This window comes from Syngnathus leptorhynchus, chromosome 14 (assembly GCF_054491065.1).
Source record: "Syngnathus leptorhynchus isolate UIUO chromosome 14, UIUO_Slep, whole genome shotgun sequence".
NCBI lineage: Eukaryota > Metazoa > Chordata > Actinopteri > Syngnathiformes > Syngnathidae > Syngnathus > Syngnathus leptorhynchus.
The window spans coordinates 1030925-1045102 of record NC_141208.1 but is presented as its reverse complement, the minus strand read 5'-3'; the positions used below and the strand labels follow the sequence as shown (position 1 = coordinate 1045102).

At 48.1% G+C, this 14178-nt stretch overlaps 3 protein-coding genes across 4 annotated transcripts; all 3 read right to left on the bottom strand.

Moving 5' to 3' along the window:
* Positions 1–493: 493 nt before the first annotated feature.
* On the bottom strand, positions 494–1245 carry LOC147045778 (ETS domain-containing transcription factor ERF-like). The gene is made up of 3 exons (XM_085930269.1): positions 1109–1245; positions 760–1035; positions 494–632 (listed from the first exon to the last, which is right to left on the bottom strand). Exons 1-3 carry the CDS (start codon positions 1243–1245, stop codon positions 494–496), a joined length of 552 nt encoding a protein of 183 aa, XP_085786395.1.
* Positions 1246–4147: 2902 nt separating this feature from the next.
* pip4p1a (phosphatidylinositol-4,5-bisphosphate 4-phosphatase 1a) lies at positions 4148–9030 on the bottom strand. The gene is made up of 7 exons (XM_085930594.1): positions 8845–9030; positions 7533–7726; positions 7186–7292; positions 6983–7088; positions 6735–6787; positions 6271–6361; positions 4148–5791 (listed from the first exon to the last, which is right to left on the bottom strand). The coding sequence occupies exons 1-7, from the start codon at positions 8960–8962 to the stop codon at positions 5648–5650; spliced, it is 813 nt and encodes a 270-aa protein (XP_085786720.1). The 5' UTR covers positions 8963–9030; the 3' UTR covers positions 4148–5647.
* Positions 9031–9844: 814 nt separating this feature from the next.
* On the bottom strand, positions 9845–14167 carry twsg1a (twisted gastrulation BMP signaling modulator 1a). 2 transcript variants are annotated; one of them, XM_085930596.1, is made up of 6 exons: positions 13812–14167; positions 13358–13407; positions 13111–13274; positions 11216–11315; positions 10864–11124; positions 9845–10725 (listed from the first exon to the last, which is right to left on the bottom strand). In XM_085930596.1, exons 3-6 carry the CDS (start codon positions 13240–13242, stop codon positions 10544–10546), a joined length of 675 nt encoding a protein of 224 aa, XP_085786722.1. In that variant the 5' UTR covers positions 13243–13274; positions 13358–13407; positions 13812–14167; the 3' UTR covers positions 9845–10543. The 2 variants fall into 2 exon arrangements, with proteins under 2 accessions (XP_085786722.1, XP_085786721.1); XM_085930595.1 differs by lacking the exon at positions 13358–13407.
* Between the last annotated feature and the right edge of the window lie 11 nt (positions 14168–14178).

The window sequence follows — 14178 nt, the reverse complement described above, 5'->3', positions numbered from 1 at the left end:
AAGATCTTCAGCGGGTACATCAAAACCACTTATTTATTTTAGCACAACAAAATACACAAGCACGCACACATACATTGTTAATGCACTTAGTGGGAGTGCAAAAAAAGTGATAAATCTACAAAAATAATTTTGGACAACTTTGTGACGCTCATGTTCAAGCTCTCCATCCTCTGATGGAGTTTGCTTCCCAAGCCTCAGACGACTGAGATGGTCTCGCCAAGCGATCAGTGCTGAGGGCTGAGGGGGAAGAGACAACGCTGGGTGGGGCAAAAGGAACATGATATTGACAACAATGACGAAGCATGGCAGCATGGTTGCAGGAGCAGGTGAGGCCAGGATGCCTGGATTGGAAGGTCGCACAAGGCAAGAGGGCGGCTCTGGAGCATCTGGAGGACCAGATGGACGGAATGAGGAATTGCGCATCAGTCACGACAGGGGACAGAAAAAAAAAAAACACATCTCTGATAATACATTCCGAGTGCATGCGCATGCGTCAGATGATGGATGTCATGAAGACCTGATGACAAGATGGCGGCAGGTGGACGTTGAGCAGGACCAGTTTGCTGAAGTTGAACTTGTAGGTGAATCGCTTGCCTTTGGTCTTGTGCAGAATGCGCTTGTTGTAATAGTATCTACAGTCAAATGTCAGCACGTCATCCATTTTGCATCGCGACGCCAGACGTACTTCCGGGCGGCAAAACTCAAAACTCCGTTTTCAGGTGCCGCCCAGAAGTACTTTGAACTCTGTCGTTGCCTCACCTCAGCGCCCGACTCAGCTTGTCGTAGTTCATGTGCGGCTTTCCCTTCCTCTCGCCCCACAGGCGGGCCAGCCGCTCGGGGTCGTGGATGACAAACTCGCCCCACTCGCCCCCCCAGCCGATGGCGTCGCCCCGGCCGCCCAGCAGCTCCAGCAGGAAGTGCCACAGCTGCACCTGACGGGAGCCCGCGGACCACGCCGGCTTGTAAGCCCAGTCGGGAAAGGCCACCGCTGCCGGGAACACAAATTGTGCCTCCTTTACTACCGTGAACAATGTGCTAGAGTCACAAAGGTAGCATATTTCAGTCTTATACGCAGAGGCCGACGTTCCAAAAGGTCACAACGTCTTACTTGGACTCCAGCACGGTGACAAACAAGAACCGAGCGAGGCCGTGCACTGCATCTGAGGAAGGAAACAGCAGGATGTAGCAAACCTCTGGCTGGATGGGAGGGACCACGTTGATGCCTCCCCTCCGATAAAAGGACATTCAAGCCATGTATAGTATTGTTAAAAAAAAAAAAAAAGTTACCTTGATGAAGAGGACAAAGAGGATGAGGATGTGGTGGTCCGCTTTCACGAGTGAGACAAGACTGAAGGATGGATGGATGTAGCTCAATCTGAAAATCTCCTCCTGGACCCCCCCGCCCCACCTCACCCACCGCCAAAACTCCCTCCTTCTTCCTCTCGTCCCACAACGGGACAGGCGGTGCTGCAGTTTGGATCTCTGAAGGCAACACCTGATTTCACCCCAAATGCAACAGTGGACGTACATGGAAGGTGTGAGGGAGGGAGGCCAAATTCCACACTGTCCTTAAAAGAAAAAAAAAGAAAGAAAAGCCTGATTTCAAATTCTTCATCAAGGTCACACGCAACTTTTTTTTCACATTGCAAATCGAATAATCTTTCAAGCATTTTGTCTATCTTTAGCATAAAAAGCGAATAAGGTGCTTGCATAAGAAACAGGACGAGCCAATTGAAGCTGCTCGTCTTAGCTCCGTCTCCGGCACGTCAAAATAGCTTTCTCAAATCAGCAGACTCATTTGTAAAACAAGGAATAATCTGATGATTGACTCGACAGGCATCATTTTAGACTGCGCCTGAAGCTAACACCTGGCTAAGCAGTGGAAAATGAACAAAAGGCATTTTACAAGCATCATTTTAGTTATGCGCAACAAATGAAGAGATCAAACACTAAATGGAATTTCAAAACAGAAACTGCCCGTGGCAATACACACAATCCAAATGATTAGCATGTACACACACACACACACATGCGTGTCTTTGAGATGGAAAAGCTGACACCGGAGGCTTTCAATTCCAGTGTAAACACAAATAGTCTGCCAGACACACATCAATTATGGATGCGGCTAATTGACTTTTAGCAGCAAAGGGGTCACTTGCAAAAAAAAAAAAAACAAGTCTGAAACCCAACACACCTTGATGCACACACACACACATCACAGATGTCTGGCTGACAGACGTGACATCATCGCTAGTATTACAGCGGCCATTCACGGAATCAGCTATGAGTCCATTTTTGGGGGCCTGATTTGCGCACGCTTATTCAAAAAGCGAATGGATGGATTGTTTTGCACCTTTTTCCAAATTCTTTCATCCCTTATCCTGTCCATGAAGCTTTTCCTGGGAACCAACTGTGATCTTTTTCTTGACCTTCTTGGCAGAGGTGAACATCCTAATATTGTAGCAGGCCAAATAATATCATCGACAGACAGTATTACTGCGACTGTGACAAACTGTCCGTGTTTGCGCTAAGTCTGCATTTGATCCGACGCTAAAAGGACTGTTTGTTTTACGGCTGACAAGCGCTCGCTTTAATCTGGCGCTTAGCCTTACGCTTCTTATCCTCATCCTGCCCTTCATCTTAATCCTATCATGTGCACACACACACAGATGCACACACTTCTGTTGGCCTTGCATCTTAGCCTCTACCCAATCTTGTCGTCTGTCATTTCCTCTACATTTGAACACAGCACATTGTGCCCTGTGTGTTGAAGAGGATGATGTTATTGCACAAGACCAGGGTCACACTGCAACGGCTCAAATCGAGTTAGCGTCTAAGAGGGATGGAGGCTTTAGTGAGCGTGTGTGTGTGTGTGTGTGTGAGAGAGGTCTGTAGTCCTTGACGAGAGCAGACTGATGATCTTTGCACTGAATCAAAATAGTTTTTGGAGCCAAACCAACAAGTGAATTCTAGTTGATTTGCTGTGCTTTTACTGGACTGCCAATTTGAAATAATGTCCTCTTTTTTTTTTTTAAGAGGATGGGAATGAAAAAAGTTGTATCAGTTAATTGGCCAAACAAATGATTATTGAAATGTATTAGTTGCAGCACTTTTAAGACCAGCTAATTTGATTACATTGTTGGTTTTTAATTTTCTTGATTAAATATCAGCCACTTTTTTCAGGGGCTGGAACACATGAATGAAATTTTAATGGTGAAAATTGATTTGAAAAAATAGAGTCACGAACTTGGTCACAGCACCATATACGTACATTATATCCATTCTATTATAGACTATAATGTATCTTCCATCCATGAGGGTTGATAGTCATTCGTCTCCATCATGAAGACAAATGACAAAGACGAAGCTCTGGCGCAGGCCCGCAGGCCAAGTCAAAAAACGAGTGAAAAATTAAGTCAATAAAAAGGACAATAAAGAAAAAGACCTGCAGCAAGTCACAATAAAGTGTGTGTGTGTGTGTGTGTGCCATAAAAAAAACACTTGATGACGTCCTTAGAAGGTTACAAAGGCTTGCTGGTGGTTCAGGTGTCTCTCGGGGGACTTGTGTGGTCTCTTAAAGCTTTTCTGCAGCCAGACATTTCATCTCTTTTGTCTCCTGGAAGGATTTAAAAAAAAAAAACATCCTCACAGATTCCAAAAGGTGCCCAGACAAAGAGGACTTTCCTTTTTACATAGCTCAAAATGCTTCTCTTTTTTTGGCCAAGTATGCAGATGTAGCATTACATTAGAATTTTGAGCTAACGTGCTACACGGCATTTTGAGTTGATTTATTTTTGAAACAGATAACACACTTCATGACAGACTACCGGTGGGTTTGCAATGCATAATATTAGCATTCAAGCTACCGCTCATAGCATTATTTTACTTTTAACACAAACTACTTTGCAGCAGACAGCAAAGCAAACAACTGAATTCTTTTAGCATCTTATGCATAAAATCATTTTTCAAGTAAGACATGACAGTGATTATGTGCCAAAGGATTCTATTTGGAGCACAGCATATCATAAGGATAGCCTTACTTATGTTGAAATCATTTTGATGGCCAGTGTGTGTGTGTGTGTGTGTGTGTGTGCATGGTGTTTATAAAAAAAAAAAAAAATCCATAAAAAGCAGCCACAGTAGCATTTGACATGTCTTTATTTGGCAGCCTGCTGGTTCACATGGTCCATGAATTACAAACTGGTCCCCAGACAGGCCGCAAACAATTAACTGCTTTATTAAAACACCATCCAAATTACTGCACTGATTTGAGAACAGATTAAAAAAAACATGATTGGAAAAACAATAAAACATTAAGGCTTTTTTTCTCTAACATGGTCATCAAAAATTTAGCACAAAATTTGACTGTGTAAAAATAAATAACTGCTGCAGTGTAAGGTGCTGGGTGTGTGCCTGGTGTGTGCGTGTACGTGTTTGTTCGTGTTGCAGGCTCATCGGGTTAGTAGCTCATCCAAAAAAAAACATCATTAAATATGTAACAGAAGTCAAAGCAATCCCACTTTTAGTGTTCTTTTCTCGCATCTCTAAGTGATTGGCTTAATCACTTCCTTTCACAGCAGCAAAATCAAAGATTATTTACAGAAAAACAAAAGGTTCATCACGCGTTTGAGAATTTCGCCAGATTTAAATGATCACAGCTAAATGCGTTGCGACATCGCAGGCTCGACGGTTGTTTTGAGCGGAGTTACCGTGGCAACGCTACTTCAACAAAACAAATTGAAGGGGACGTTGCCAACTTAACAAGAATGACTTAAGCACTTAGCGACAGAACGATGGCCTGGTTTAAGAATCAAGCGCTCCAGGAATTTTAATACAAAAGTTTGCAACGGAACAGACTCGTCCAACCTTTTAATTGCGGTTACCATAGCCAAACATCCTTCTCGATACGAATTCAGTTAAAGGTAGCTTCAAATCATACGGCGGTTTTGATGGCGGTCCATTGTGGTTACCGAGCGAGGCGTTACAGCCTTCACAAGTGAAATGGAAAGCAAGCCTCCTTTTTGGCTCATGAAGGTAAATAAAAGCGACATTGCTATTATGCTCAAGTCCTTTTCAATTCCCTCTCAGCTTTTGCAAAATGCAGAGCCTTTTCCTTCCATTTGACAAAGCTCCTCCCGCAGTGAGCAATCAGAAAGCTTTTCATCTCCAAAATAAAAGTAACATCCCCCATCCTGAAAGCAGGGATTGCAACGTTTCCTTCAGAAAGCTATGTGCTATGACAAACAGTAGTTTTGCTTCAGGCGTTATGCTAGCAATCGCAAAGAAAAAGCTGTGGAGAAGCAGCGAGGACCACTTTTTCGTGTTAGCTAGCATCCGGAAATTTGCTTTGTTTCCTTCCATTAGCGTCACTTTTTGAGGAACAAAGTGTCTCCTCTCGGGGGTATTCACGGGTGCCGTTGGACCTTGACACGCCTCAAAACATTTCGTAGGTCTCCTTCATCCTTTTGACGGCGGCATCGATGTCGCTGGCTAAATGCTTCATTCAAGGCGCGGAAATGATTTGGGGGGGAAACGAGTACAGGGAGTCGCCACGTGGCCAGTATCGGGAAATAAATATTTCTTATCTTCTTGTTTTAAAGCCATTCATTCAGCGACCCGTCTGGCCGCTCAAGGAAAGTGAGGCTTTCTACGCGAAGCTCTGGAGAGGCTGGCTGACACGCATGCAGGCCCAGTAGAAGGCCCGCGCCAGGGTCACCAGCACCAGAAGCAGTAGAACGGCCCAGGAGGCGTAGATGCCGGGGTAGGTCTCAGCCTTCGGCCACGTGCCAGCCTAAAGAGATAAACGGCCCGTGGCCAAAGATGATAGCAACAGCCAGCAGGAGACGCACGAAACAATCATGAAAAACGTTACGGCTGAAAAGACACAGACGGATGGATCTCAAGCGGACATTTTAAAAACCTCCTTTTGACCTTTGAAATATTCCACCCTATGCTGCTTAAGGATTTTGAGAAAGAGCTCAAGTCCAATTAGCCCAGCGCTACAATTCCACTTGATGATGAAACGGATTGCAGGGCAGCTGTTGCGGATCTAACAGAAAGGATTAGAGAGATGATTTGAAAGCACAACTCCGGGAGAGTTGCGCAATAGGAAGGGAAAAGAGCCAATGCAAGAATTTTGTGCTCCTTTGGCGCCCTCAGCTGGTCATTGTATAAACTTATTTTCCCTTGGTTTAGTTTTTTTTTCCTGAATCAAATCTCATTCAACCGGAACAAATACAATCCAAACTTTGGCGTGGTCATTTTACTCACAATCAGACCAGCAGTGGAGATACAGAAGAGCAAACAGAGCAGAAAACACCACAAGCTCCGCCTTCTGGGATAGCGCTGACCAATGGAGGAGCTGCGGATGGTTGCAAAAATCATTGTCCCGTTAGTATTCAAAAATATGTTGCACTAAAGCAATAAAAGGATCTTATCTCTGCAAAACAGATACTTGGGTGCTAAGCAAAAAAAAAAAACCCCCAGACTTTTCAATAATGGGCTGAAAATAATGCGCCATTCAAATTCAGTCAGAAATTCCAGCACAACTAAATTGAAGGGCAGCAAAAGGTCAGCCAATGTTGCTGTTAGAAGAGCCTGACAGGTGACTTCACAGCATACACATTCATTGTACTGTGTGAAATGTTCAAAACTACACAATTCGATTGGGTGATTTTTACAAGTTAGACTTGAACTCAACTTTCCCCGAAAACAATGCAAAGTACTCTACTCACACTTTCCGGCAATGCGGGCATCTGGCCAGCGTGCGGTCCGTGAACTCGGTCCACTGCAAGCACAAAGCAAGTCCCGCAATCATTTTTCACAAGCTGGGATTGCATCTTTTCTTGCCCATGATCCTTTCATCCTTGAAAATGATCTCATTGCAATGACATTTTTACCATGGAGGCTTTTGATGCTACACTAACCAAGCCAATGGAAATGAAAGCGTTCCAAAGACAAGTAAGTGGCTTGCTTGGCGTACCAGGAAGGTGTTGCTGCAATGACCGCAGGAGACGCGGGCCCCGGCGGGCTGCGGATCCGGACTGGCCGGGCCAGGATGGACGGGACCAAGGTTGATTATGCGCTTACTGCAAGCGCACACACACACACACACACACACACTTGAAAAAGAGCAAAGCGACAGACAGCGCGAGCGCTGGAGCGAGTGCGTCATGTTGCGAGTACCAGTAGGGCCTGGGACACGCGATCCGCTGGGACGTGACTTTGCAGATGAGCAAGCAGTTGCACGGACAGCGGACGTACTTCTTCCCCGCCGGAGCGTTCTTGATGGGCTGCGCGCACAAAGGAACTCCTCACTTCACGCTTCCAGCCAAAGCAATCAATTTCAGGTTTACTCGTTTGGATTTGAGGTGGTAGTGAATGAGTTAAGAATGAAAATCAAGTGTGTACACTTAGTGAAGGTTTTGGAATGGCAACAGTCTGAGCCTGGATGGATTATTTGACTTGACATTATTCTCAATGAAAGCAAAAGGTCGCATAAACCGCACGTGTGTGTTTTTTTTTCAACGTACCGTGGCCTCATTACACACACCGCACTTGACCACGTGCTGGTGGATTTTGCCCTCCACCGAGATGAGACTCTGGCACACCCGGCAGCTGATGACGGGCGCGCTGCCGCTTTCGGGCGAAGTGAGGGGCGAGTACGGAGGCGGGTCCTCGCCCAGGAGTACCGAGGGCTGCGCAGGACTGGGGAAGGGTGGGAAGTCTGAAGAGGGGAAAACATTTTGCCACATATGCATTTAAAATGGGTTTGATTGAATCCAAAACAGTTGAGTGGAAAGTGGTAATTGGCCATTTTATGCATTGCACATCCAACCAGCCTCCTCGTACTGCTGGTGCATGATTATTATTTTTATTATAGATACACTTTCTCGCAACACCACGACTTGGTCACAACTTTACTCTCGTGAAAAATACCGGTGTAAAATTGGATTTGTCTCGTAAACAAGAGTGACAATGGCCGTAGTGCAAACGGATTACAAACGGGAAAAAAAAGACGTCCAAGTTCCCATGACAAGTGACTGATTTATGATTAACAAGCTAATAAGATTTGGTCTCGAGTTCTGCTTTGTGAAAGCAGCTTTTGCAAGGAAAACACTCGAGGAATGCTGGGAGGGAACTCCAAGCTGCAGACATGCTTGAAATGCATTACATGAAAAACCTTCAATGGAAGTGACATGTCATTTGAAAGCAACTCCTCCGTAATTGACGTGTCATTGGCCAGAGCTCGAAAACCAGATTTGAAGACAGTAAACATTACGTGGACGTGACACGGCATTTGAACGCAACTCGTCCGTAATCGACGTCTCATTGGCCAGAGCTCTAATGGTGCCGCTCTCTGCCGTCTTCCGATTGGCTGCAGGACGTGGTGTTTCGCTTTTGCTAACCAATGAACCAGCACAATGACCTGAATTGTGTTCGCGTGAAATGACGAGAAGTACTTAAAACACATATTCCAGATGAATGGTAAAGTCTCCAATTTGACGCTTAGGTCGCAATATGGGATGACAAGCAGCAGCGTTAACTACCACAACACAGTGGCTAGGCTGGAGTGATGCGTTCAGGTTTGGGGAGGAAATATCCAGAGTCAAAACAATAAATTCAGTCACCCCCCCCCCTGCGGACGACGTAGACACAACGCCGAACGCTAGAACGCCGAACGCTGGCGTCCTCTCCCGGGGTACACACAAGCACGATAGGCCGGCCGCTACTCCCTCCGTCACTGTCATAGCGCCGAGCTAGCTGCTAGCATCGGGCGAGACAGGGCGGAGGATGGATAGTGAGCGAGCGAGCGCGAAGGCGGCGACCAGAAGCCTAACTCACTCTGCGGCTTGCCAGCCACTCCGTAGGGCGCCGAGCTGGGCGACAGGCCGCCGTTGCCGCTGCCCAGGGCGCCATCGCCCAAATCGGACAGGAGCGGGGACCTCTCGCCGTCCGCCATGCCGAGAGCGACCGCGTGAGAAAGAGAGAGAGAGCCTGGTGCTGAGGGAGGGAGGGAGGGAGGGGAGAGTGGGGAGAGAGCGAGACGAGGGGCGCTTGATTGCTCGAGTGTGATGTATTGTTGTGGCGGAAATGCAAGCATCACGTGACCAGGCTGCCGAGGTGACTACGCGTGCATGCGCGCCAGTCCTACTTTTGTCAATGTATTTCATATTCAAATGACAACATTTTCCATATTCTGTAAAAACCTGTCTATTTCCTCTCGTGCTAATACAGGGTTTTCTTCGACATTGACGCTCCACTCCAGTCCACTCATCATTTTACGAGTCAACTGATGTGGGCTGCACCCACAACGTTCGTCCACTAGGTGGCTCTAAAACACTAAATAAAAAATAAAATAAAAAGGCATCCAAGGATTTTTAAATATTCTCCTCCTCTGGGGTAGCCCGCACGAAGCTCAGCTCAGCTCAGCTCAGCTCAGCTCAGTTTCCAACCCGACGAACAAGCACCAAAGAAAATGAATAGATCGCGCATTTAATGAATTCTCCCGTGAGCAGATAACTCATTCAGGTGTCAAAATATTTGGTGTACATTATAATATAGGACTCGGGCCCAAAACCTCATAGTAGGGACCTATTCTCTGGGATTACAAATGGATGGGGCAAAAGGCCTTTCTTCAGTGACCACAAGAGGGGCCCGTGGAGCGCCTGCAACAAAAGATGGTTTGTGGGCCGGTTGGCACAGAGCAACGTTCTCCTTTTCTCTGCTTGTGGAACACCTGCAAGGCCAGAAAGACAGCCTTGTTTGCGCCCGCGGGAAATGATGCCTTTCCTGTCCTGTCGCTAAATTTAGGGGACGCACGCTCACACACTTTCTCTTGAAGTCCACGTCACCAAAAGCTTTTATTTTGGTGGGAGAAATGGAAGCATGTAAAAATACATTAGACGTCATATAGTATCAAATACACCTCGAGTCAAAATAAACACCAATAGAAAACTATACAGTGGCAGACAACAGCAGACTAAAAACATTTGCAGGGACTGACGGCGACGGCGGGATTACTGCTCGCGGTTGTCGGCGCCGCAACACAAACCGACGCAAGTCGACCGAGGTTGCCTTTTACGTCTTTGAAGTGTTGCATTGTCTTTGATGCACAGACCCGGCCAGATCGGCGCCATACAAGAAAGCAGCCGAATTGATCTACATTGGTCTTTTAGAAAGGTTCCTGCATCGAGGTGCTAACGAGATATCCTTCTTTTTTTTCTCCCTTCCCTTTTTTACAACAGTCGCGGACTAAACTTTGAAAATGTCCCCCACCCTGGCCTGCCTCTGTTAATGCTCTGACAAAAGACGGGAAATTGCCAGGGCCTGGCGGAGGATCCTTTTCATCATAACAGAGGGGAGAAGCCAAACGGGATGGCTTCGAGTCGCTTGGCAAATGCTGGCTTAACTCGGTCCGACCGATTTCGAGCGGCGGTGCCGTGAACATGAAAGAGCGACGCTGAAAAGGCAGAAAACGGCAGTGTGAAAGGGGGGCTTGTAGTCCCGTGGAGCAGTTCATGGCGGGTTGCGGGTCGCGGGCTCAGAAGAGGCAGTTCATGCACTTGACGGCTTTGCTGCCGTAGTCCACGCACTCGGGCCCGATGCACTGGCAGCAGGCGTTGTGGAACCAGCGGTACTTGGAGCCGCCCATGGACTCGCAGTACAGCTTGCACTGGCGGATGGACACGCAGTCGTCAAAGTACACCACCGTGCACATGTTCTCTGCGGGAGAAGAAGGCCAGGCTGTTATTTTTTTTTGGGGGGGGGGGGGGGGGGGCAAGACATTTCATGGACTCAAGCTTCCCACATCTGTAATCATTTTGTCGATTCCTATTTCCTCATGAGAAAAACATTTCTCGCCTTGCGCGTCGTAGCTGGCGTGGATGCTGTTGGCGGGCACCGAGACGTTGCGGTGCGGGCCGTCCAGCGACTCCAGGAAGGAGACCAGGTTCTCGTGGTGGGACAGCTCCTCGGCCACGGGGAAGGAGACCACCATCATGTTGACGGGCGCGTCGCCCTCAGTGAGGGCGCGGAAGAGCGACGGGATGGGCCGGTGTAGCTCTTCCACCGTGCTCTTGGACGTGGCCGGAGAGTCGCTGTAGTTCTTGGGGTTGCACATTCCTGGGCAAGCAAAGCATCCAGTGATCCATCCCACTGACTTTTCAATCAGGAGGTGATTTTGAGCACACTCTCTGCCCTGGGCCCTCCTTACCTACGCAGTCGCAGCACTCCTCCCACAGGTGTCCCAGGCACAGCATGCACTCCTTGCAGCAGGAACAGTTGCCGTCGGTGGGGCGGCACTGGCACAGCTCCTGCGTGATCGGTCGCTCACATCGTTACTCATCAAACAAAGAAATACCTATGTATCACTGGGGCTTATTCAGGGGGGGAAACATCTTTGTTCTGGGGATACAAACACTGGACCGGGACGTCGCCTATGTGGGGGGAGGGACGTCTACCCTGCTTTGTTGGACAACTCGGGGCTTGCTCATACAGAGCTGATGGTGGAGTAAAGCGCATGATTTGAATTGCGAGTCCATTCCCAACATGGGCTTCAGCTCTGAGCCTCAACTCGCTGTGCCTGTTCTCTCTTTGCGTGTTTGTTTTCATTCCTCGACAGTCTCCAAATATGGAACAATGCTTCTGCAGCTTTGTGCAACAGCATGGGGCGGAGTGGGGGGCCGGAGGAGGGGAAAGTGGAGCCATGTTCTCTTCCCCAGGTGTTCCCCCCACTTCTTTCTCCCGCCTCCCTCATAGCGGTGACCTTGACTCGGAGGAATGTGCTCTCTGTTCCGCCTCGGGTAAGAAAGAAAGAAAGAAAGAAAGCAAGAGGAGGGGAGGTAGGGCTGCGTGCACTTTGGGGGTGGCGCTGAAATCTTCACCCACTTTTTCCATCCCACCCGAGCTTCTATTTCGATTGAATTATCGGCCAGCAAACTGATCGAAGGTCCACTCGAGATGGTTTTCCACCTTTACGGAAGAGTAACGGAAGCGTGGCGCCACTTACTAAGTTTGCGTCCTATTTCACAATAAAAGTAGCGCAGGAAAGAAAGTGCAGGGTTTTCAAAATAAATGAACCAAGAACGCCAACTAAAATCTTGCCAACGTAAGAAAGCTGGCGCTGTCTCCAAAGTGTTTTTCATTTGGACCGCAGCTGCGAGCGAGCGAGCGAGCGGGCGGGCGGGCGACGTAACGAGGCATCGAGCCCTTGCGCCTCTTGACAGCTAGCAAGTTGGTGTCAGCGAGGTCGCGCGAGCTGCCTCGCTGGGCGATGACTCATCGGGCACAAGGAAAAGAAGAAAAATAAAAGAGAGTGAGAGAGAGACAAGCAGGGGGAAAAGCCACCTGGGAGCAGCGAGGGGGGAGAAAGCAGCAGGCAGATGTTTTGGGTTGCGACTCAAGTGAATCCAGAGGCCAAACAAGCCGCTGACCGATTCAATTAGCGTGAGCCGGCGCCTGACTATTTTTAACATCTAAATATTTACAAAGCCAACCATGGGAAAATTTGGTGCAATCATTTTCTCAAAGGAGCACAAAATGCACACAAAAACAATTGGATATATTTTCTTGTTAGAATATTAAGATTATGACAATCCTCTATCATCCACAGTCCGCACTCTCACGCTAGATGCTCCCCCCCAAAAAAACACGCGTCGATCTCTGTTTGCAACACGCACGCAAGCAAGCAGGCACGAGTGGATTGTGAGTGAATTGGATGTGACGGATGGAGGAAAGCCAAGCGGACAGCTCATGCGGCAACGTCCCATTTCAGTCTGGGTCCCATCTTGCACTGGCGCACACATGTGGCACAAAAGGAAGCGAGCCTGGATCAAAGGTCCGCCCTGCAACTTATTGCGGGCTCCAAACTCTCGACGCGGCCGGCAGATGTTGGCACGGCTACTTGGCCACTCTTACGGAAGTTTGGAAGGCAAGGACAGAAAGGATGAGATTTTGCCTCTTACTTTTGGATGGCGGGACGGGCGTTTGCCGTTTAACACCTGACGCTCACGTCTGTCGGCCTGTTGCTTCACGAGCAAAACAGACGCTACCAATTCCCCCCCCCCCCACATTCCGAGGTCGAAAGCAGAGAGCGGGATGGCCGTTTACCTGGATCAGGCACTTGCTGACGTCGCTGGCGCACAGAGCTTTGTTGCAGCCCGAGGTGAGAGACAGCGTCGAGAGGAGGGTGACAAGGAGCGTGGCGGCAGTGGCGGGACAAATCAGCTGACCGGGCCTCATCCTGATGGCTCACCTGCACGGCACAGGAACACCTACCGTCGCGGGCGGGAGGACCATCAACAAAAAGATAGACAGGTAGATAGATAGATGGCCAGATGTGTAACCCGGGCCCTACTTTGCCCTGGCGTGGTCTAATTTGGATGGACAGCAGATCACAGACAGACACTGTTGAATGATTTGGAAATAAGTGGGAGTTTCAACTGGATTGAATTTGTCATCAGTGATTTTACACTGTTCCTGCAGGCAACACCAGACTCCATTCATAGAAATTAAATTCAACTTTCAACAACAATTCTTCCAGACGGTCACTAAAGGCAACACAAGTGTATTAAGGACTGAAGACAAGATCATGGGAGCAGAAGAACTAAAATAGTGGTGGAATGAGGCGAAGAAGAAAAGGAACAACAAACATCTGGCAACATCTTCAGTCTCGCCGATTTCCACGCAAACATGTTCTTTCTTTTTCTTTCTCACTCATTTCCACACTCAAACTAAACTATTCAAATCCCCGCATATTTCTTTTCGTTCTCACACACGACGTGCGTTCGAAAAGAGGTTTGAAAACTCACCAGGATGCGCTGAGAAGTCTTTTCTTTTCGACTGCTTCGGGTTCGGTTCGGTTCGGACAGTCGATGTGCGTGTGTGTGTGTGTGCGGGCTAACACGGGGCGTCAGTCACAAGCCTTAAAGGCACACGCTCCATTTTGGTCCTTGGCTCCCACGCGTGGACTCGACGAGGAGGAGGAGGAAGAAGAGGGAGGGCGGTCTGTGGCGATTAGTGGGTGTCACTAGTACCGTGCCTAACTAACAACAAGTTGTAAAGGATCGGAACTAAAAACAGCACCATTGTTATTGTCGCCCCTTTCCGCCTTTTTTTGTCTTGGGGCGACCTGCTGTGACGTCACCTCACCTGCCGGGCCATTGAAGTCCACTTCCG

Bases quoted from the DNA above. Each gene is read 5' to 3' on its own strand.
- twsg1a (XM_085930596.1), bottom strand. From the start codon at position 13,242: ATGAGGCCCGGTCAGCTGATTTGTCCCGCCACTGCCGCCACGCTCCTT. The intron at 11,316-13,110 runs GTAAACGGCCAT...CCGATCACGCAG, and splicing joins TCAGCAAGTGCCTGATCCAG to GAGCTGTGCCAGTGCCGCCC. The intron at 10,726-10,863 runs GCGAGAAATGTT...CTTCTCCCGCAG, and splicing joins CGCCAGCTACGACGCGCAAG to AGAACATGTGCACGGTGGTG.
- pip4p1a (XM_085930594.1), bottom strand. From the start codon at position 8,962: ATGGCGGACGGCGAGAGGTCCCCGCTCCTGTCCGATTTGGGCGATGGC. The intron at 6,788-6,982 runs GTACGCCAAGCA...TTGTGCTTGCAG, and splicing joins ATTGCAGCAACACCTTCCTG to TGGACCGAGTTCACGGACCG. The intron at 6,362-6,734 runs GTGAGTAGAGTA...AACCATCCGCAG, and splicing joins TGCCCGCATTGCCGGAAAGT to CTCCTCCATTGGTCAGCGCT.
- LOC147045778 (XM_085930269.1), bottom strand. From the start codon at position 1,245: ATGTCCTTTTATCGGAGGGGAGGCATCAACGTGGTCCCTCCCATCCAG. The intron at 1,036-1,108 runs GTAAGACGTTGT...TTGTGACTCTAG, and splicing joins GTCACCGTGCTGGAGTCCAA to CACATTGTTCACGGTAGTAA. The intron at 633-759 runs GTGAGGCAACGA...ATTTGACTGTAG, and splicing joins AAGCTGAGTCGGGCGCTGAG to ATACTATTACAACAAGCGCA.